This window comes from Saccostrea echinata, unplaced genomic scaffold (assembly GCF_033153115.1).
Source record: "Saccostrea echinata isolate AGI-Se365-2 ecotype Australia unplaced genomic scaffold, CSIRO_AGI_Sech_v1 ptg000001l, whole genome shotgun sequence".
Taxonomy (NCBI): Eukaryota; Metazoa; Mollusca; class Bivalvia; order Ostreida; family Ostreidae; genus Saccostrea; species Saccostrea echinata.
Genome location: NW_026889750.1, coordinates 51,375,457 through 51,397,500, shown reverse-complemented (window position 1 = coordinate 51,397,500; position 22,044 = coordinate 51,375,457). Strand labels below are relative to the sequence as shown.

Genomic DNA, 22,044 nt, shown 5'->3' with positions numbered 1-22,044 from the left:
TTTTTACATAGGAATATATAGGAAAAATCTTTAAAAATCTTCTCAAGAACAGCAAAGCCATGATTGGTCATATTTACGTGGAAGCATCCTCAGGTAGTGTAGATTCAAGTTTGTTCAAATCATGACCCCCGGGGGTCGGGTGGGGCCACAATGGGCAATCAAAGTTTTAAGGAGGAACACAAGTAAAAATCTTTAAAAAAACTATTTCTTAAGAACAGCAAAGCCATGATTGGTCATATTTATATGGAAGCATTCTTAGATAGTGCACATTCAAGTTTGTTCAACTCATGACCCCTGGGGGTCTGGTGGGGCCACAATGGGTGATCAAAGTTTTACATAGGAATACATAGGTTAAATCTTTAAAAATCTTCTACTCAAGAACAGCAAAGCCATGATCGGTCATATTTAAATGGAAGCATCCTCAGATAATGTAGATTCAAATTTGTTCAATTCATGACCCCCCCCCCCCCCCCCCAACCACTTTTATATTTTAACTTTTCAACCTTTCAAGACTGAACTGATTTCTGCTTTTTCCTAGCCATAGTGCTCAGGTGAACGATGTGGCCCCTGGGCCTCTTGTTTTAAAATACAGTGAAACTTGTGTAATCCAACATTCACTTAGAGACTAATCTTGTGTTGGAACAAACTGGGTATCGGATTACACAGTGTTAAGAACTTGGAAAAAATAGTGTGATGGTAATAAAAGTAGAAGTCAGAGTTCTCAGTAAAATGGATTGCATAGATGTGGGATTAAAGACAGTTTTCACTGTATTAACAATATCTGGCACATTGATTACCTCATATACATTTTTTCTTTTCCACTTTTTGAATCGAAATCACCCCTTTTTGTGTTGAATGATATAAATATAAAAAAAACACAAACTCAAAAACATAGATAATCAGAGATTACAGAGCTCACCTCAACGAATGTTGTCTTTAAGTAAGGCGAAGTCCCAAACTAATAATCTAGTAGTGTGCATCCCTAGATGTAACATTCATGCAATTACTTGGGAATGGACTTACCTAAAATCTTTAAACTAGTCACTCATCCAAAAAATGTAAGTCATATTCAGCATCTGAAGCAAGTTTGAGAGTGTTCATCCTGTGATGCATTATCCATGCAAGCCCTTATAGTTTAACTTGATCACTCATCTGGAAAATGATGGTCAGATACAGCATCCGAAGCAAGCCTGGTAGTGTGCATCTTTAGATGTATCATCCATGCAAGTTTGGTCAACATAGGGCTTAAAGTTACTTGGAAATGAGATCTGCTCCAAAAACTTTAACCTGGTGACTCATCCGGAAAATGTAGGTCAGATCCAGCATTCGAAGTAAGCCTAGTAGTGTGCATCCTAAGATGTATCATCCTTGCAAGTTTGGTCAACATAGGACTTTTAGTTACTTGGAAATGAGATCTGCTCCAAAAACTTTAACCTGGTGACTCATCCGGAAAATGTAGGTCAGATCCAACATCCGAAGCAGGCCCAGTAGTGTACATCCTTAGATGTATCATCCTTGCAAGTTTGGTCAACATAGGACTTATAGTTACTTGGAAATGAGATCTGCTCCAAAAACTTTAACCTGGTGACTCATCCGGAAAATGTAGGTCAGATCCAACATTCGAAGCAAGCCTGGTAGTGTGCATCCTTATAGATGTATCATCCATATAAGTTTGGTCAACATAAGTTTCTTGGAAACAAGATCTGCTCCAAAACTCTAACCTGCTCCAAAAACTCTAACCTGCTCAAAAAACATTAACCTGGTCATTCTTTAGCTGAAATTGCAGCATCTGAAACCTTGACTGGTACAATGAAACACAATGAAACCCCCATACACCTCCGATTGATATAGGGCATAGAAGTACTTGAAAAGAAATGCTCCAAAAACTTTAACCTGGGACGCCGACACCGATGGTATCAAGCTCCCTTAACTTCGTTGAGGTGAGCTAAAAAGCATACAAGTGTCCTTGCCTTTGGCATACAAGGTCAGCCTGGGTTTGTTGTGATATCTACAGGATTTATGTTGTTCTATTGACGTAGAACTGTTTATAGTAAATTAGATTCGACCAATGTAAACATACAACCTCTTTGATATGTGAAAAAGGTGTCAGAATTAACGCCAATTTAACAGGAACTCAGTGATGCTGATAGATATAAGCCTGTCATTGTTACGTTTCTCAAGCTAATCTGGAGGATCCTGACTTTATTTTCTCGATTCTGTGACACAGTCACATTAAGCCGACAAATACTGTCCAAGTTACTTAAATAGGAGAACAAGAGAGAAGTACGACAGGCTTCGTAAACAACAAAGGACTTTCATTATGATTGATACTTTGCTATCGGAGAAAAAGAAATCTCTCAATACAGATTGATTCACACAAATCCTTGAAATCAAAAACCAAAAGTAGTATTCTAGCTCACACCAAGAAAGCTGCAATACATTGCAAAATTATTTTTCTCTACTGAGGAATTTCATATTTAGATTACCTACGATGAAAAAAATTAAACCAAGATAATTCTTTTAAAAGTACAAAATATTTACATGGTATAACAATTAAACAGTTTACATAGCTACAGAGCCTATTTAATCCATGTGACCCTCTGCTGCTAAGAGTCTAGCACGTGGCAACATACAAAACAAGAGGCCCATGGGCCACATCGCTCACCTGAGCACTGTGGCTTGCTAGGAAAAAAGCAGAAATCGGTTCAGTATTAAAAAAATTTAAAAACAAAAGTGGTCCCAACCTACCCCTAAATGGGGGGGTCAAGATTTGAACAAACTTGAATCTACACTACCTGAGGATGCTTCCATATAAATATGACCAATCATTGCTTTGATGTTCTGGAAAAGATTTTTAAAGATTTTTCCTAGTATGTATTCCTATGTAAAACTTTGCTCGCCCATTGTGGCCCCACCCCACCCGGGGGTCATGATTTGAACAAATTTGAATCTACACTACACAATAAATGTTTCACACAAGTTTCAACTTTTCTGGCCCAATGGTTCTTGAGAAGATTTTTAAATGATGCCACCAATTTTTACTAATTCATAATTATCTCCCCTTGAAAGAGGGTGTGGTCCTTCAGTTGAACAATCTTGAATCCCCTTCACCCAAGGATACTTTGTAGCAAGTTTGGTTGTAATTGGCCGAGTGGTTCTGGAGAAGAAGTCGAACATGTGAAAAGTTTACAGACGGACAGCTAGACGGACGCCGGACAAAATGTGATCAGAAAAGATCACTTGAGCTTTCAGCTCAGGTGAGCTAAAAACCCAACATTTTTTAAGCAATGGTGAGGTTTTGGTGCAGGGCCTTCCCCTGCAACTATATAATACTACCTGGATCAAACTTGCATGGATGATTCATGGGTGTCTTCCAACTATTCCCACCTTTTAAAAATCACCATTCCACTTACCCCCAGTTACAACAAAAGATGTACTGATTATTCATTTGTTTTTTATACATAGCAATTGGGTTAATTAATTCCACTTTAAATTTATCTGTATTTTGTACACTTTAAGACAGAAAATATATTATATCGATTCAAGACAAAAAGATTTAATTCACTTAATTTTGCACACTTAAATATAGAATACAAATTACTTTTTTTCACTTAATTTGTTTAAAATAAGTTCCTCATTGACAAATCTGTGTAGTCTTTGGAGACCAGGTCTATCAACAATCTGTTCGAATTCCAATGGACACTAATTGTGCTCCTTTATTAACCTGTTTTTATATTCCAATGTAGCAGAATTTGTTCAAAAACTTCTTCATTAGAAGAAGAAAACTCCTGCTGTGGCATCCAAAATTTAGATATACTGACGACTTTTTATCACTTAACAATAGTTACTTTCATTCATACGTCGACTCAATATAATTAATAGTAAATAATTTGTAGACAAAAAAGGACACCAATTTCACTCAACAAATATCATACAAGTGTCCTTGGCCCTTGGCATAAAAAGTGAGCTCGGTTTTGTTGTTGTTTCCGAGGGGATTAATGTTGACATAATGACTTCTTTATAGTAAATTTGTTTCGACCAATGTAAACGTACAACTTCTTTGATATGTGAAAAAGGTGTCAGAATTAACGCCAATTTAACAGGAACTCAGTGATGCTAATTGATGTAATGCTGTCATTGTTACGTTTCTTCTCATACAAATCTGGAGGATCCTGACTTTATTTCCTCGATTCTGTGACACAGTCACACTAAGCCGACATAAATAGGAGACTAAGGGAAAAATAAGGCGGGCTTCGTAAACAACAAAGTAATGTGAAGAACTTTTATTTTGATCAGAAAAAAGAAACTTCTTTCTACGAAAGCCTATTAGGATCAAACTACGGTAAAAAAAAAATTAAAAGGCGTTATAACGCCTTTTCAAAAGGCGTTATAACGCGAAAAAAGGCGTAATAACGCCTTTTCAAAAGGCGTTATAACGCGGAAAAAGGCGTAATAACGCAAATAAAGGCGTAATTACGCCTTTCCAAAAGGCGTTATAACGCGAAAAAAGGCGTTATTACGCCTTTCCAAAAGGCGTTATTACGCCTTTCTAAAAGGCGTTATAACGCCTTTCCAAAAGGCGTTATTACGCCTTTCCAAAAGGCGTTATTACGCCGCTTTTTTTTCAATACAGGACTTACTTAGCCCACCCTGGGGGCTGATTATAATTAGATTTCTAGGAAAAAAGATTTTTAAATGTGTAAAATATTTTCAGTGTTAAACCAACTTAGTCCTTCTCTGATGCCAGACGCTTCTACCAAGGTGTATGGATTTCAGAAATTTTGTTGAAGGCTAATTGCTCATTATACCTATGCAAATACTTTGCTGTTTTTTACCAAGAGGAGAGAAAAATATTTCAATGACATGAATTTTTAATACGTGGCTAGCAAAGCCCAAAGCTGGTTCTGCCTATATCCTGGATTTTCAAAAGTAGAGTGTTGACTTCTCTTAATATGCATGCAAAATGCAATCAACTGTCTGCGAGATGTGCAGGAATATAGAAAATACTATAATTTATAATATAATTTATAATATTAAAACTATAATCTAAATATTGCATAAATAAAGATGGCTTTGGTTCAATCTTTCATATATTTACTATTTTAAAATAACGCCTTTCCATTTTTGGATACAACTCCTTTTCAAACAGGCCGGTAGTACGAATGTGAGTTGGGGGGGGGGGGGGGGTCCCCCACCCCACTTTTTGGGAGAATAGTCGGGGGGGGGGGGTCCCCCACCCCACTTTTTGGGAGAATAGTCTTGCTATAGTTTAAATATAAAAAATCATTAATTGATTGCTTGGTCCCTTAACATTTTGTTGCAGTATGGTTAAACTCGAGCAAGTCATTGCATTTAAAAAAAGTTTTACCGAAAAATTAGAAAAAGTTTCCCCTCAAGTTTAGGCAATTATTTTTTTCGGGGGGGGGGGGGGTCTTGTTTTTTTTTTGTTTGCTTGTCAATTTTATGGGAACCCCCCCCCCCACTTTAAAAGCACGGGCCTGTCAAAAACATAATAATGGCCCTTCAAAAGGCATAATAACGCCTTTTAGAAAGGCGTAGTAACGCCTTTTGGAAAGGCGTTATAACGCCTTTTTTCGCCTTATAACGCCTTTTGGAAAGGCGTAATTACGCCTTCATTTGCGTTATTACGCCTTTTTCCGCGTTATAACGCCTTTTCAAAAGGCGTTATTACGCCTTTTTTCGCGTTATAACGCCTTTTAAATTTTTTTTTTACCGTAGTTTGATCCTAATAGGCTTTCGTATCTTTCAAAACATTTAATAGGAGTAAACTGGTTCTCACAAATCAAAATTAAATTAAAATCAAAAGTAGTATTCAAGTTAACAAGAAAGCTACAGTATCTTGCAAAATTATATAATTAATATTAATTTTACTCTACTTAGAGTTTTCATTTTTCAAAGATAAAAGTTAAATCAAGATGCTGCTTAAGTACAAAACATTTCCACTGCATAACAAACGTTGTAGCTACGAAGCCTGTTATGTTCTCAACAAAGACAACTATTTCATCATCGTGACCCTCTGCTCCCAAGCACATGACCACATTGTATAGAAACAATAAATATTTAATAAGCAATGGTAAGGTAATAATATATATAAAAAAACCCTTAGATATTCAGACTTTCTAAAGGCACGCACATGTTCTTAACTAATACCTATCAGTTAAGTAATTTTTTTCCCATATCAGCCTTGTTCGCCCATTGATTTTGTGAAGTTTTCAAACTTTTGAATTTCATCTTGTGTAACAGTTTTTCTGTGAGTTTTCAATGCAGCCATAAAATCGTTCAACGTAACTTCCCGAGGACGTACCTGCAACAGAAAAATAAGTTATTCCTGTGACTGGTTCAAAAATGATAACAAAAATACTAGTAAAAATTACAATTTCGTACACTCTTTTATATGCAGTATACAAATTCTTTTCTAGAATTGACGCAGGCACATAGTATCCTGCCCCCCCCCCCCTCCCACTTTTTTTCCAAACATAAACTTTTAGTTTTACTATTGAAAATGTTCTTTGAAAGACTGGCCCCCTCCCGCCGATTTTTGGATGCTGTATAGTCAAATCAGGGTAATTAATGTATTAATAAAATTGAGTTTTCAAAGGAAGTGGAACCTCCCCCCCCCCCCCCCCCCCACCACCACCACCAAAACGATACTACGTGCCTGCGATGTGTTGTGTATAGAGATGAGACTGACCTTGTGAGCTGGAATGTCCACAATGGTGGCTTTTACATCTGGTTCTTCTCCGTCCTTGCACGGAACAAACTGATCATCTACCAAAAGCATATCAATAAATCATAATCAATTATACTCACTACATTTATCAATTTTACTCAAACACCATGATTTTATTTTTATTCAGTAGAATGTTGTTGCATTGATAGTCTAACGTCTATTACATGGAACAATTTATATAGTGAAAAATTGTCAACTGTCATATTCAAAGACAACTCCGAATAAATACAGTAGTAATTCCGCATTCATTCACAAAGAATAGACTATCATTTATTTAGACCTTTCTGTTTCCATTCCTTCGACGTTTGTAGCTCCCTGATTGGACAGAAGAGCGATTCTAAGGTCAGGTTAGCCAGGTCACTTCCGGAATACCCCTCTGTCTGAGCTCCCAACACTGTCCAGTCTTCGTCAGACATCACTACTTTGTTGTCTTTGGTGTGAATTTTCATCAAGTCAATTCTGGCTTCTCTAAAATAATAGAACCTCCCTAAATTTAATTTGAAAAAAAAGTATCCACGAGAGTATTGTAGGTAAAATACTTTTTTTTGATTTGAATTCAAAAAAGAAATGAATGCTGATTTTTTTTCTCTGCTAAAAATTTCTTTTATTGTGATTATCCTCACTTTTGATTAATCCCTTGATCCTTTCACGCAGATATTTTCTTTACATTAAGTACAATAATTTATAAGTTTCTTGAAAATATCCACAAAAAGTAAACAGTAAGCACTTGTCTGGAAGTGGTATGAATATTCTTCTCTGGAATCTCCTGAGGAAGGCGGAGTCCAGTTCCCAGGGGCAGTTGGTGGCACACAAGAGGAAGATTTGGTCATAGGTGTCAGCGTTATCCGCCCCCTCCATCTGCTTCAGTAGCTCAGTCTTGATCCGTCTCGTGTACTCCTCTTCCCTGGAGCTTCTCTGGCGACAGATGCTGTCTATCTCGTCGATAAAGACCACCTATATGAGCAGGGAAAATATAAACACAAATGTCTCACTGCAACCTAGGCTGAAAATTAATTTACACATAGAAAGTTTTGAAGTTTTATGACCCCATCAATAAAGACTATGGAAAATGTAAAGCATCACTGTTCTAACCCCCCCCCCCCCCAATAGACACAACAAGCTAGACTACATGTATTTCAAAATGTTCTGGACTGCCGTTTTAACACGTGTTTACCCTATCTAATTTCGTGGTTCCGTTTAATCCTAGCACTGATATCATCAGGTCTTGTGAATTGTAACTACAACGTCAATGTTCTTCGGTGGGTTTGTCATCTTGTATTTAAGCACTTGTTTTCTCTCCTCCCAGTGGAATTGGATGTACGTCCATAATGTATAAAACATACTGTATGAACATACAGAATGGACACGCATCCAGGTGTGTCCATACTGTATGTTTACATCTGAACACGAAGTTTTTATACAGGTGAGCTAAAAATTAAAAAGTAAATCAGCTTTGTTTTCTGATGTATGGTATATACACTGGCAAATTTATTGAGGGGGCACAACTGCAAGTTAGCCTTGTTTTCTTTAGCAAAGAATATACTGGCAAAATTATGCCCCCCTCCCCCTTCTTCACGGGCCTAATTCATTGCATTTACATAATAAAAGCTAGAACTGAATTTTATTCTTGGAAGTTTAGACAACTGCATGTGAGAACGCTGTCTTCTTACATTGAATGATACCCTCAGACCTGTCAATCATTCCAAGCATTGGATATAACCCCCACCCCCCCACCCCCGAAAAAATTCCATTACAGCATAGACTGGTACAACTAGACAACGATTAACTTTTTTTACCGGTAATAAATTAGTATTACAGCATAGACTGGTACAACTAGACAACAGTTTGACTTTTTTTTACCGGTAATAAATTAGTATTACAGCATAGACTGATACAACTAGACAACGGTTAACTTTTTTACCGGTAATAAATTAGTATTTTCGATCTCATTACCATACTTAACACAGGGCTGCATTACAATACCGAAAATTTATATATATATATATATATATATATATATATATATATATATATATATATATATATATATATATATATATATATATATATATATATATATAATAACTGGTCGGTTATCATTACCAAAAATTATTTTCTTTCATTTCCTTAAAGATAAAAAATATATTTCATTGCTGATGCTTCAAATTATCCTTTTCAAAGTCCTTTACCACTTACCGTGGTGAACAGAGGGCAACAAACTTGATAACAGATGATGCACTTTAGTGAGGTTTTCGGAAATATAATACATTCTAACGATTTTTTTAGTAATCATATGTAAAGATTTTCGGTATTGATATGAATTTTTTTTCGGTAATGCAATATTTATTTCGGTAATGCAAAACTGCAAATACGGGATAGTGGGGTACTGAAGTTAACAAAAGAAGAGCCTGTTGGGTTAAAAAAATATATATTTTCAACGCCTTTTTCAAAACGATTAGCAAATTTCTTTTAACCTAAATACTACTACTTTAAATCTAATGTGAAGTGGGAAACTATAATATTACAAAAATATAAAGTATTATTGTTTCTGTACATATACATATTTTCCAACATTTTTTAATTAAAACCTATAACGATGCTTGAATAAGCTTTTTCGATGCTTTGCTTGAAACAAAAGTATTTGCAAAATGCAAAATGGAATCTTGAATATTAAGCACTGAATCAAGTTTGTTGTAAATTGATTGTCAGTAAGACTTACTGATCGCCCGCTCTGCTTAGTTGCATGTTGGAATAATTCTTTTATCAACCTGTAAATATTAAGAAATATCAATGAGTCTGAAATCTTTCCGTGTATATGTACCAGTGTATAAGATAGTTCCAGAATGGCCTACCTAGCGTAGTTTGTTCAACTAACAACGATGTTGCAAAAACTACGCTATATAAATGAACAAAAACTTTCATTACTTATAGTCGGTATAATACCCAATTTTTAATCTACATCATCGAAGTTTTTTGTTAACCAAATTTAATTTCTTTTTTCAAAGATAAGTAAGACAGTGGGATTTGAAATTATTCCTTAAAACCTTCTTGTAACTACATTCATTGTAAAAATGTTTAACTATATACGTTTATTGCACATGAATACAGTCCATGATCCCCTATGATACTTTGAGGTGTGGATCTTACTTCTCACTCTCGCCGACCCAGCTGGACACCAGATCAGAACTAGACACACAGTAGAATGTAGACTTAATCTCAGAGGACACAGCTTGTGCGAGGCGGGATTTTCCTGTTCCCGGGGGTCCGTATAGTAAAATTCTTTTCCAAGGTTTGATGCTCCCTATGATAGAGGAAGAGAACTATCAGGAATATTACTAAAATCAAATACAATAGATATAAAAAATGGGGGGGGGGGGGGGGGTAGGCATTTTAAACAATACTAGAATTCAGTTACATGTATCTGCAAGATTGTTTTCGGTCATATATCTAGTATTTTTGCTTGTTTTAAATCTCATATGATTGCCACCAAACTCCATTAATTCTTTCGCAAATTGTTTTTCGGTCATACATGTACATGTGACTGCTTCTTTTAAATCTCATATGATTACCACACATGTGGTTGCTTCTTTTAAATCTCATATGATTACCACAGAACCCCATTTAGAAAACTATTGACTCTGTAAATCTGAATCATCAGCACAATATACATGTATCACTCAAAATGAACAAAAATCAAAACACATAACCCTACAAATTTGAAATATTTTTACTCATACAATTGCTTCATTTTGAAATTTATTTTTATTCTGTTAATAATAATATCTTCATTTGGATTATCAATAAAAAAAGATTTTGCCAAGACATTCTAGTTTTATTAACCTGTAGAAATAATCCAGCATTATTTTAAGGATACACGTGATATATTACCTGTAAACAGGTGAGGAAACAATAGAGGAATTATGATGGCTTCTCTTAGAGCTTCTTTAGCGTCATTTAGGCCAGCAATATCCTGGAATCTGATGCCTCCCTTTGTAATAATGGTGTCCTCGATAGCGCTTCTGCGCACTCTCTGCTGAGGGTCACCTACTTGTTATGAAACACTATCTCAGTTTCCATCTCTTTTTCTGATTATATCCGAGTGAACAGCAATTCATCATGGATTGAGACGGCCATAAATTTTGACGTACCTTGCGTAACTTGTATCTTTTTACCGTTAAGCTGTTCGATTTTTGCTTGTAAGATGTTTATTTGAGTTGCTAGGGTTTCTTCCAATTGAAGAACTAAATTCTAGAGATAAAAAGAAAAGAAAAAAAACAAGAGTATGTGAAACTACAGTAACAATTACAATATCTCAGGAGATTTGTTTAAACTTACTATACAACTATGTCAACTTTACCTTATAAAATGGATCCTCTTCCTTTTTAATGAGCTGCTGGACCAGAAAACGACACCTTGATATACACTGAAACATCACCTGGATGTCAACATTGGAGACCTTTCGTCCTTCAGCAAGAGTTCTCTCAAGACTAAAATAATGTTTGGTTTTTATTTTCAGTAATAAATGTTTTTCTATTTGTCTTCCAACTTCAGAATTTTATTTGCAAGAATTGATACTAGATTGTCTATAAGAAGGCAGTCCAGTTTTCTCTTTTGAAACCGATAATTCTTGAGAAAAAAGACCCCTACATTTTAAAGTCAGCTACTTATATTACTGTAAGTTAAGGTTCTAACAGTGACGGAGCTAATTAATTGACTGACAAGTTAAACAAAAAAAAAAGAAAGAAAGAAGGAAACATAATATTTAGTTAAAAAAAAACCCATAAAATAAAGCTACATAAATCTTGTATAAAAAAGGCAAGAAATTAATGAGCCGATTCACTTACTTGGATATTATTTCTGAAGAAGAAGAGAAAAACATATTGTAATACATATTTAAAGAGAAGACTTAGTAAGTTGTTAGAACTTGTTTCCAACCCTTTCATTCAATAAAATATGTATTAAAAAATAAAAATAAAAAAAAACCAAACAAACAAAAACAAATACACAAACAAAACAGTATTTTGATTCTCTGGCATGAACATGGCCTATGTAGACTAAATGAATTGTTGTTATATACAGTACATGTATGACAACGGACAGTAAGTGTAATCAAGCTCAAGAGTTCATTGAAATAATTACGAATGTGAGCATGCAGAGCAAACAAAGACGTCAGAGGTGGGATCAGGTGCCATGGAGGAGTAAGCATCCCCTGTCGACAGGTCACACCCGCCGTGTGCTAGTGAAAGCAATGGCCTAACTTTGTATATATGAAAAACGTCAGTCAACATTTGACTTGATAGTTTGTATTTGCAAAATGTTGACTTCAAACCATACTACTAATATCCTTGTGTCATCAACTCATTTGTCAATAGCTTACCTCGTGTAAGAAATTGTTCGTACGTAGAACATACTCTTGTGTACAGAATCAACTGGGAGATGTAAACTCCATATACAGGTAATAGCCTAATGGTAGGCCTATATTGCTACATAAATAAGGGAAATTGACAATAGATAAGTCATCACATTTATCATAAAGTTTAGTTGTTAGTTTGCCATCAGTGTATTTCTGCACAACGGTAAAATATCCAAATGTGAAACAAGTGTGTCAGACTCTTTGACGTCTTTCAAATTGATATATCGAATCAACGTAAGAATGAAATGTCAATGAATATTGTTAATTTATATTTTGGAAAATTTACAAAATGTATAAGGGGAAGACTATCTAGTTCTACGTTTTAGAACTTGTATCTAATCCTTTTGACTTTTTTGTCAATGAAATATGCCTAATGTCGAAAGACGTATTTCGCATTCAATTCGTCCAAAAGTTTAACCCCCCCCCCAAAAAAAAAGCATATGGTGCTTAGTTTCAAGAGTATACTCTTGAATTTCGATTCAATCAATGCTTCACAATTTTAATTTTTTTCTCTCGGTCGGACTGGTCTGGTCATATCTGCAAACTTCTTTTCACTAATTTTATCTTACAGTAGATCTATCTAGTCAGTAAATTATTTGGTTAGAAAGATAAGCACAAAAGGCTTATGCATGACAGCTAAAATATCTTTGGTAAAACTATCAGAATCCCTGCTTACCCAAATAGATAGCCGAAAAATCACCCATCTTTATTTTATTTTATCAGATCGGGCCTAGATGCGTCGTCTGCAGTTCGGAAAATCAAACAGGATGTAGCCTTCAAGAAGTAATTGTTGAATCGACTGAAGCCGGAATTTTAATCATTTTGGGAAGGAGGGGGGGGGGGGTGCTTAGTTTATTGTGTTCTTGCACACCTTTTCTAAAAACCTAGAAAAATAGTTGTATACATCAAACATGAATTTGATCCAATCCCATATTTTTTTTTTACATAAGTGTAAAGAAAAAACCCAAACCAAACCAAAATTTAACAAAAAGAAATGATTTCTAAACGAGAAAACCAATACCGTTTGAGTGTGGGAGAGGGGTGGGGGGTTAATGAACACTTCTTATATTCTCAAGGACAAGCCCTTTAAATCAACTGAGGTTTTCCTTCTATATGTCGGACTTCTTGTCAGTTTACAAGGGATTCCAATATCTTGGAAAAGGGGGTGGGAGGGTCCAACATAATTTGTAAATGTCACATACATGTTTATGAAATTAATTCCTGCAAACACAACATTTTACAGTAATCTTTTGAAGATAAGGAAATTTACTTTGAAGTGTTATTTTCTTAGGGAATAAGGGGGAAAAGGTGACAAAATAACGAACACGCAGTAAAAAAAAAATACCAAGGGGGGGGGGGGTTGTGGGGGGCCGTGCCCGCAATAATTTTGCTAATATATAGAATACTATCGAAAACAGCCACTGTATGCTTGTGTCCCCTCAATAATAATGTCTGGTGACCTTTTTTTTCTTTGCTTGTCAAGAAATTTTTGAATTTTCGGTAGTGCCCCCATCTGAAAAATTTGGTTGTGCCCCCCCCCCCCCCGACTGAAATGGCTTCCTACGGACTTGAATATAAATTTGTGAACAGTGCATGCATAAACACGGACCCCAGGAAATTCCAGAAGTGGAATCAGGTGCCTAAGAATGACAAAATGAGTCAGTAACGCACTAATGATCATCCAGACCACCTAACATGCATCACTTCGATATTAGTATCCGACAATGCAGTCCAACTCCCACTTATTCGCGCCGCCTTATTTGGTGATTTTATTATCGAAAGGGGCTGTCTAGTAGCTAAAGATCCATGTCTTGAGCTCTAAATCAATTCATGTTGACAGTAACGATACATTTACAAGAAAAAGTTTACTGATATCAAATAATGAGAGGACGCATGAAACATTTATCATTTTATCATTATATACGGTAATCTTTTAATCCCATCTCGGATTGACTTTGCTTTCTTGTCGTCCTGTAATAAATGGTCCCAACTTCTTCAAAGGCTTCGATAATGTTGCATATACCACACTAGATAAAGCTTATATCATAAATATGTCTGCTATCAATAGAAATATAACCATTTGCTTCAATACAATTTTGTATGGAATCCAGGGCCATGTAGTTAACTATCTAGGGCCATATAGTTAACTATCGCATCATTGCACCATCGAGGTTTGGGTCGATAGTGCGATGACACGATAATGCGATGACGATGAAGCGATGGTGTGATGACGATGAAAGCGCGATCGTACGGTGACAATGAAGCGATGTTCACTATCGCTCCATCGTGCTATCGCATCATCGTCATAGCATTGTCGCGCTATCGCATCATTGTTATCGCGATATCGCACTATCGTCAACGCGCCATTGCATTATCGCGCCATCGACCCTATGGTCGATGCTTGATGGTGCGAGTGAATTAAGTGGTCCTATCTGGATTCCATAGAATTAAGAAGTCAAAGGGAAAAAAATAAATTAATCAATGACAAAATTTATGGCATGTCAAACGTTGCAATATTCGATCTTTTCCATTTGTATTGTATAACTTTCCATTTGTATTGTATAACTTTCCATTTGTATTGTATAATTTTTATTTGTATTGTATAATTTTTCATTTGTATTGTATAATTTTCCATTTGTATTGTATAATTTTTATTTGTATTCTATAATTTTCCATTTGGATTTTATAATTTTCCATTTGGATTGTAAAATGTTTATTTGTATTCTATATTTTCCATTTGTGTTGTAAAAAAAATCATTTGTATTGTATAATTTTTCATTTGTATTCTATATTTTCCATTTGCATTGTAGAATTTCTTATTTGTATTGTATAATTTCTTATTTGTATGCGATAATTTTTCATTTGTATTGTATCCGAGGAATGTTTATTTATTTCGTTACGAAGGATGTCATTGGTCATAAAATTTAGTCTGTATAAAGGTCTCAGGTGCCCATCACAAACTTAGTCTGGTACCCTTCCCACAATTCCGATCGCGCACTCTCTACAAACACAAACTCGGCTCCTCTATTTGCGGTGCATGCTAAGGGACGACCATTTGATTCTCGGGGGGTGTCGAATCCGATTATTTATTTTCATTCTCTCGCAGGAGAGAATATTTATTTCCAATACTGTAAACCAACTTTTATTCGCGTGCGAGAAATATTCGCGAGTTTCGCGACCTACTTTCACTCGCGAATATTAATCGCCGCGAACCATTTATTTTGCTTTGTTTTTGTAGATAATTTTTCCTCAGTCGCGAAAATTAATCTCCGCGGATTGATTTCAAACTGACGAATCGCGAATAAAAGTTGACGCGAATAATAGTTGGTTTACAGTATGACCAGAGACAAGGAGAAAAACAAAGAGAAGAAAATCCGCCCAAACCCGAAAACTCAGTTTTTTGGGGGTGGGGGTAGTTACCACCACTCAAGGTCAATTTATTTATTTTCTCAGTCAGCATTTCTAAGAACAGATTATTTATTTGCCATCTACCAGCGCTCCCTTTTTAGAATCCAATGACCGTCTAACATGCACGCAAATACATATGCCGCCGAAATATGGCTGAAGTTGCCGACTCGGCGTTAAACAATAATCAATCAAGCAAGCAAGCAAATACATATGAGCCCAGTTTGCTTTGAGCATCCGGAACATCTTCAACCCGATACAGGCTGAAACTTGACCAATGAAATCCTTCGTAACGAAACAAATAAACAGTCCTCGGATACAATACAAATGAAAAATTATCGCATACAAATAAGAAATTTTACAATACAAATAAGAAATTATACAATGCAAATGGAAAATTATACAATACAAATAAAAATTATACAATACAAATGAAAATTATACAATACAAATAGAAAATTATAGAATACAAATAAAAATTATACAATACAAATGAAAAAATTATACAATACAAATAGAAAATTATACAATACAAATAAAAATTATACAATACAAATGGAAAATTATACAATGCAAATGGAAAAGATCGAATATTGCAACGTTTGACATGCCATAAAAATTTAATTCTCATATCATATGCACTTGGGTGAGGTTAAAATTTATATTTTTGACGTGGTCTGTCTTGTATTACTTCGAGATCATCAATTTTTTTTTTAAAAACTCATCATGATTTTTATCAAGAGTACACAACGAACATAACCTACTTATAAAGTTATCAATCACCTTTCATAATGCTTCATTAGAAATAAAATACTACAATATTTTATCTGTTCAAACGCAAAGATTTTTAAGTTTTGTTTCCTAAAAAAAAGATTTAAATTTTAACCATTTTTTTTTATATAATGTAAAGCAAAAAGCATTTACAGACAATCCAATTTAACTTGAATTTATTTAATGAAAAAGTAAAGTCCTTTACTGTTATTTCCATAATTGCACTAGTGAAATGGCAGCATCTTTTGTGTAAGAACACGTGGTTTGTTTGTTTACAGTCAGTAAGCTATAAAATCTCCCCTCCACAAGTCCAGAGTGACGGAGACTATTATCAGGCGATGATGGAGGTAACGGCCAAGAATATCCTCATCACCTTAACGCTTTCTGTCATTGTGTTAGTCACCATTGTGGGAAACCTTCTGGTCATGCTCTCATTTGCATTAGATTCCAGACTTAGGCAGCCTTTCAATTACTTTATTTTTAATCTTGCAGTAACGGACTTTTTGGTGGCACTTTTCGCTATGTCATTCTACACGATAGATACACTTCTGGGCTACTGGCCGTTTGGGACTATTATTTGTGGTTTCTGGATCTACATTGACTACGCTATGACTTTTGCCAGTGTTTTTACAATCGTCGCCATCTCTTTAGATCGGTTTTGGTCTGTCACATGGGCGATGCAGTATAAAAATATGAATGGAAAGAAAAAGAATATCATCATACTGACCATTGTGTGGTAAGTATTCGATCCTGGTGTTAACATACAAAATTTGTTCATTCTTTATAAAAGTTGTAAGAATAATGTATGTTTAAAAAAAGCATCTACATAACGCTTACATTTTCATTCTTTCAAAAACAAATTATACACTTAAATGTGAACAGAACCTCTTACCGTACATAAACTATCCCATCCGAATGATACAACAGCGTTTTTGTTCAGAAACGGTAAGTTCCTTGGTCGACTTATAATCAGAGAATATGGTGGAAAGTCTGTAATTCAGTTTTTTTTACTAAAACTTCTGTGGAACTACTAGATTATACTAGTTTTACTTACTATTTGGCAGATTATAATAGATATAGTCAAACATTGTTGTGAATTTATGTATTTTTAATTTGGTAACAAAGCAAAACTTGTACATTTCTCTATGATTACTCTTCAAGTTGAAATCGGGTTATCCGTCGATAGACCAACAACACATGATTAAGCCCTATGATTAAGGACATACGCAACGTACCTAACCTACTGAAAATTTTGCAAGATATTCTTAATTTAAGATTATAGTGCCATCTAGATCTTCGTAAACAAAAAAATCAGAATGCATTACCAGGGGTTTTGAAAAGATATCAGTTGATGAAAATTCGTGTAAAATTCAAAGAAAAATATACAAAAATTACTACACATACTGTATATTCTAGATGTGTTGTTTATCCAAACTTGTTTTAGAAGTGTACAACAACATATATAGACATTAAAATGTAGCACACAGTTCCTTTAAGTATTGGAACTCTTCATCTCCAGGGAAAAAGACAATAAAGTTCAAACTACTTTGCGTATGTCCTTAAAAAAAAAAGACAGGTTATAGTTATATTAAGCAATGGTTTTATTTTTCATTATTAAGCAATAATGTAAAGATAAGGAATACATGCATATCTGATTTTGGGGGTTTGTTGGGATAAGGTTGTAATAGCACATAACACATGTAATTCCTGCATGAATCTGTATAGGAACCCTCACATACTCCAATCGACTTATACTAAATAATCCCCTAAAACAATAAAGAAACATGCATTGTTCCTTGAATTTTATTTTTTTTTCTTACTTTGAATTCAATGAAATGTGAAAAACCCATTTTTATGACAATAATTCTAACGATGTAAAGATAACCTTTAAGCATTGTATCTTTTAATTAAGTCGCTATATGTATTACGTCACTGTATAGTTAAAATGTTGGGATAGATTACCATCTCAATTTTCTCAGACCAGTGAGCTTAAAGCATATTTTTCTGAATATCGAATTTTTAAGGGCATTATATATTCCTTCTTTCAGAATAATAATCAAAATTTTGCTATTAAATAGTTATTTTTATTTATTGACTAATCACTATATTTTTGCACACTTCTAGGGTTTGTGTGTTCATCATTTGGACACCACCTTTTATCGGTGACCGTCTTAAGCATCAAGAAGTCAATAAGTGCATCTGGGAGCCGTCCGATAACCGCGAGTTCATCATCGTTGTCGATATCATCGGACACTACATTCCTTGCCTGTTGATCGTCGTTGCTTACCTGAAAGTTTACCTGGTGATGAGGAAGCGGTCCAAAAAAGTAGGTCATAAAAGCAGCGGACCCACCACCATAATCGTCAAACCAAGCACTCACTTAACGGTTGATTGCACCACAAGAGACCGATCTTCATTAAACGAAGCCACGGTTTCCATTATCTCCACCACACCACCGCCGTCCACTCAGACTTTGTCTACGTCTTCAGATAAACCGGTAGCAGTGAAATCCAGTAACCAAGGTAACAGAGAACACAGGATTTTCCGAACTTTGACCTATGTGATAGCTAGTTACTTGATTTGCTGGTTCCCGTTTTACGTGGCGTGGGATATTTATGCATGGAAACCCTCTCTTGTTCCTGATTGGCTGTACACGTTCTTCTTTTGGATGACCTACATTAATTCTACACTAAATCCTGTTCTTTATGCTTACTCCAATAAGGATTTTCTAAGGGCTTTCAAAACTGTTACAAAATGTTCATTTAATCACAACAAATATTGAAATAAGACATTTCACCGAGTTAATTGCCTTTTTTTAGTATTTTCTTGCAAATAAAACAAATGCATGGTCAGGAATTTGATTAGAGGTAGGGGGTGTGGGGGGTGTAAGTCCACATGCTCATAATCTGACAATTCATTTATACGATATATCTATATTATATGTTGTCTCATTCGGATATTAGAATATCGCCTCATTATGATTGTTTAATCAAGTGACATGATCCGCCATTTTGTATAATTTTGACATCATTGGAAATAAAAAAATATGGCCCATGTTAAATTCACTCGCTGACGAAAAATACCAATATCAGCTGATATATCGAGATACCTGCATTACCTTTATAAGCATGTTGGTGAACAAAGATTTCAGGAATATCTATCATGGACAGACATCAGATACCTTTATTTGACACCATTGCAGCATATGGGTAAAACTTGATGGACGATCACGCTCTTGTATTGTTTGAAACCTGTTTTAAGTAGTATTCAAATTTTAAAGTTTTCCATTCGAATACGGTTAGGACTGGTTATGACTTTCAGAGGTCGCCGAACTCCATTTATTCAATTGTTTTCCCATGAGATCCGAGATAATTAAAATTTCTTACATTCGGAATTGCCATAACGTAGGCTAAGAGAAATCATATACTTATCTTTCCATATAATTTTTTATGGAGCTTGTCAGTTGTCACTTTACACATATTTATGGGAATTTACTTCGCTTTTTGTGTCTTTGTTCAAATCATGTTGTACGATATTGTTATATATAGAGGTAGGATCGGATAGGGGGAAATGAATTCCTCTCTGGATTTGGTTTCATGCATATTTCATTCTCCATGAAAATAATCGCTTATGAAAATTACGCATTTGAAATGACAGTATCTTCCTGGATAATTCATACATTATCAAGCAACTACACGGATCAAACACTTTCATCCAACATCAATATAGTTATTGTAAAGCTACAAGTTTTTAAATTTCAACTTCATTAGCTCCCCTCGCTACAACTTCCATAAGGGCTACGAGTCCCTTGTTGTAAAAGAATTTTACAGACTTTGAAATGTCCGCGGCTTCCGAAGATTATTCCAAATGAAAAACATAGGTAATCAAAGATTACGAAGCTCACCTCGACGAATGTTATCTATAAGTAAGGCAAATTTCACATAAATTATTTATAATTACATGAAAATAGACCTGCTCAAATATAGTTACTTCAAAATAGACCTGCTCAATAAACTTTTAAGCTATTTAGTAATCAAGAAAATTGTGGTGAGTTCCAACATCCAAAGCAAGTCTGGAAGTTTTCATCCTTAAATGCACCATCTATGCAAGTCTAATCATAAAAGGCCATAATATTATAAAGCTTCTCCAAAAAAATTACCCTGGTCACTCATCTGGAAAATGTAGGTCAGATTCAGAATCCAAAGCAAGTGTGGTAGTGTCCATCCCTAGATACATCATCCATGCTAATTTGGTTAAATATAGCAAAAATTCACTCATGTGGAAAATCTAGGTCGGATCCAGCATCCGAAGCAGGTTGGTTAGTGTACATCCCTAGATGCATCATGAAAGTTTGATCCAGGCAAGACATATAGTTACTTGGGAACGGACCTGCTCCAAAATCTAAACCTGGTCTTACATGTGGAAAATCTAGCTCAGATCCAGCATCCGAAGCAAGTGTGGTAATGCCCATCCCTGGATGCATCATCCATGCAAGTTTGGTCAAGGTAGGGCTTATAGTTACCTGGGAATGGACCTGCTCCACAAACTTTAACCTAGTCACTCATCTGGAAAATCAATTCAAATCCAGCATCCGAAGCAAGCTATATTCTATCTATTGCTTAGGATGCTGGATTTGACCTAGATTTTCCAGATGAGTGACCAGGTTAAAGTTTTTGGAGCAATTTCATTCCCAAGTAACTATTAGCACAGGAGTTCGCAATTTTATCAATAAAGTCAATAAAAATCACTCGATTGACCAAGCCATGAGCTATGCGTTAGCATAGCGAACGCATAGCTCATGGCTTGGTCAATCGAGTGATTTTTATTGACTTTATTGATAAAATTGCGAACTCCTGTGCTATTAGCCCTACCTTGACCAAACTTGCATGGATGATGCATCCCGGGTTGGACATTACCATGCTTACCATTCTAGATAGAATGTTCTTTCGTTAAAATGATAAATGTCCTACGGACCCGGTTTAACGATAGAATGCGTTCCGTGTATTGTCTATGTAGCAAAGAAAATACGGGAGATAACTCTAACTTAGTGCATTTACTATGAAAAATCCCGAGAGTTGAACACCATGTCAACATGGTGTGTAAATTTGAAACGAGTAAAAAACTTCGGTGAAAAAGTGTTGAATTCTTCATTTATATGGATTAAATTTTTAGATGAAAGGTGTTTAAGTCTCAGAAAGGTTTGTTATGATTAATTTGACTGTTATTTTCAATGCAACTTCGTCAATTTTCTCCAAAAATCGTTTCGGAGCGATTCTGCAATTTTCTGCTACATTACGGGTATATGGGAGGCATTCTAACTGTGGTGAGGGCCTGTCCCGAGACACCGTTAGATTATTCTAACTACCTAAGCAAGTGTGGTAGTTTCCATCCCTAGATGCATCATACATGCAAGATTGGTCCAAGTCGGGCTTATAGTTACTTGGGAATGGACCTGCTCCAAAAACTTCTGGTCACTCATCTGGAAAATCAAGGTCAGATCCAGCATTCGAAGCAAGTGTGGTAGTGTCCATCCCTAGATGCATCATGCATGCAAGTTTGATCCAGGTAGGGCTTATAGTTACTTGGGAATGGACCTGCTCCACAAAACTTTAACCTGGTCACTCAACTGGAAAATCTAGGTCAAATCCAGCATCCGAAGCAAGTATGATAGTGTCCATCCCTAGATGCATCATCCATGCAAGTT

At 35.4% G+C, this 22,044-nt stretch overlaps 2 protein-coding genes across 2 annotated transcripts; one reads left to right on the top strand and one right to left on the bottom strand.

The window, feature by feature from the left end:
• Positions 1–5,947: 5,947 nt before the first annotated feature.
• Positions 5,948–11,630, bottom strand: LOC133198325 (uncharacterized). The gene is made up of 10 exons (XM_061334433.1): positions 11,596–11,630; positions 11,109–11,238; positions 10,900–10,999; positions 10,640–10,795; positions 9,899–10,052; positions 9,471–9,519; positions 7,479–7,705; positions 7,032–7,219; positions 6,713–6,789; positions 5,948–6,325 (listed from the first exon to the last, which is right to left on the bottom strand). Exons 1-10 carry the CDS (start codon positions 11,628–11,630, stop codon positions 6,200–6,202), a joined length of 1,242 nt encoding a protein of 413 aa, XP_061190417.1. The 3' UTR covers positions 5,948–6,199.
• A 5,042-nt stretch (positions 11,631–16,672) lies between these two features.
• On the top strand, positions 16,673–19,122 carry LOC133180668 (alpha-2A adrenergic receptor-like). The gene is made up of 2 exons (XM_061315139.1): positions 16,673–17,076; positions 18,465–19,122. The coding sequence occupies exons 1-2, from the start codon at positions 16,679–16,681 to the stop codon at positions 19,120–19,122; spliced, it is 1,056 nt and encodes a 351-aa protein (XP_061171123.1). The 5' UTR covers positions 16,673–16,678.
• Positions 19,123–22,044: the final 2,922 nt, after the last annotated feature.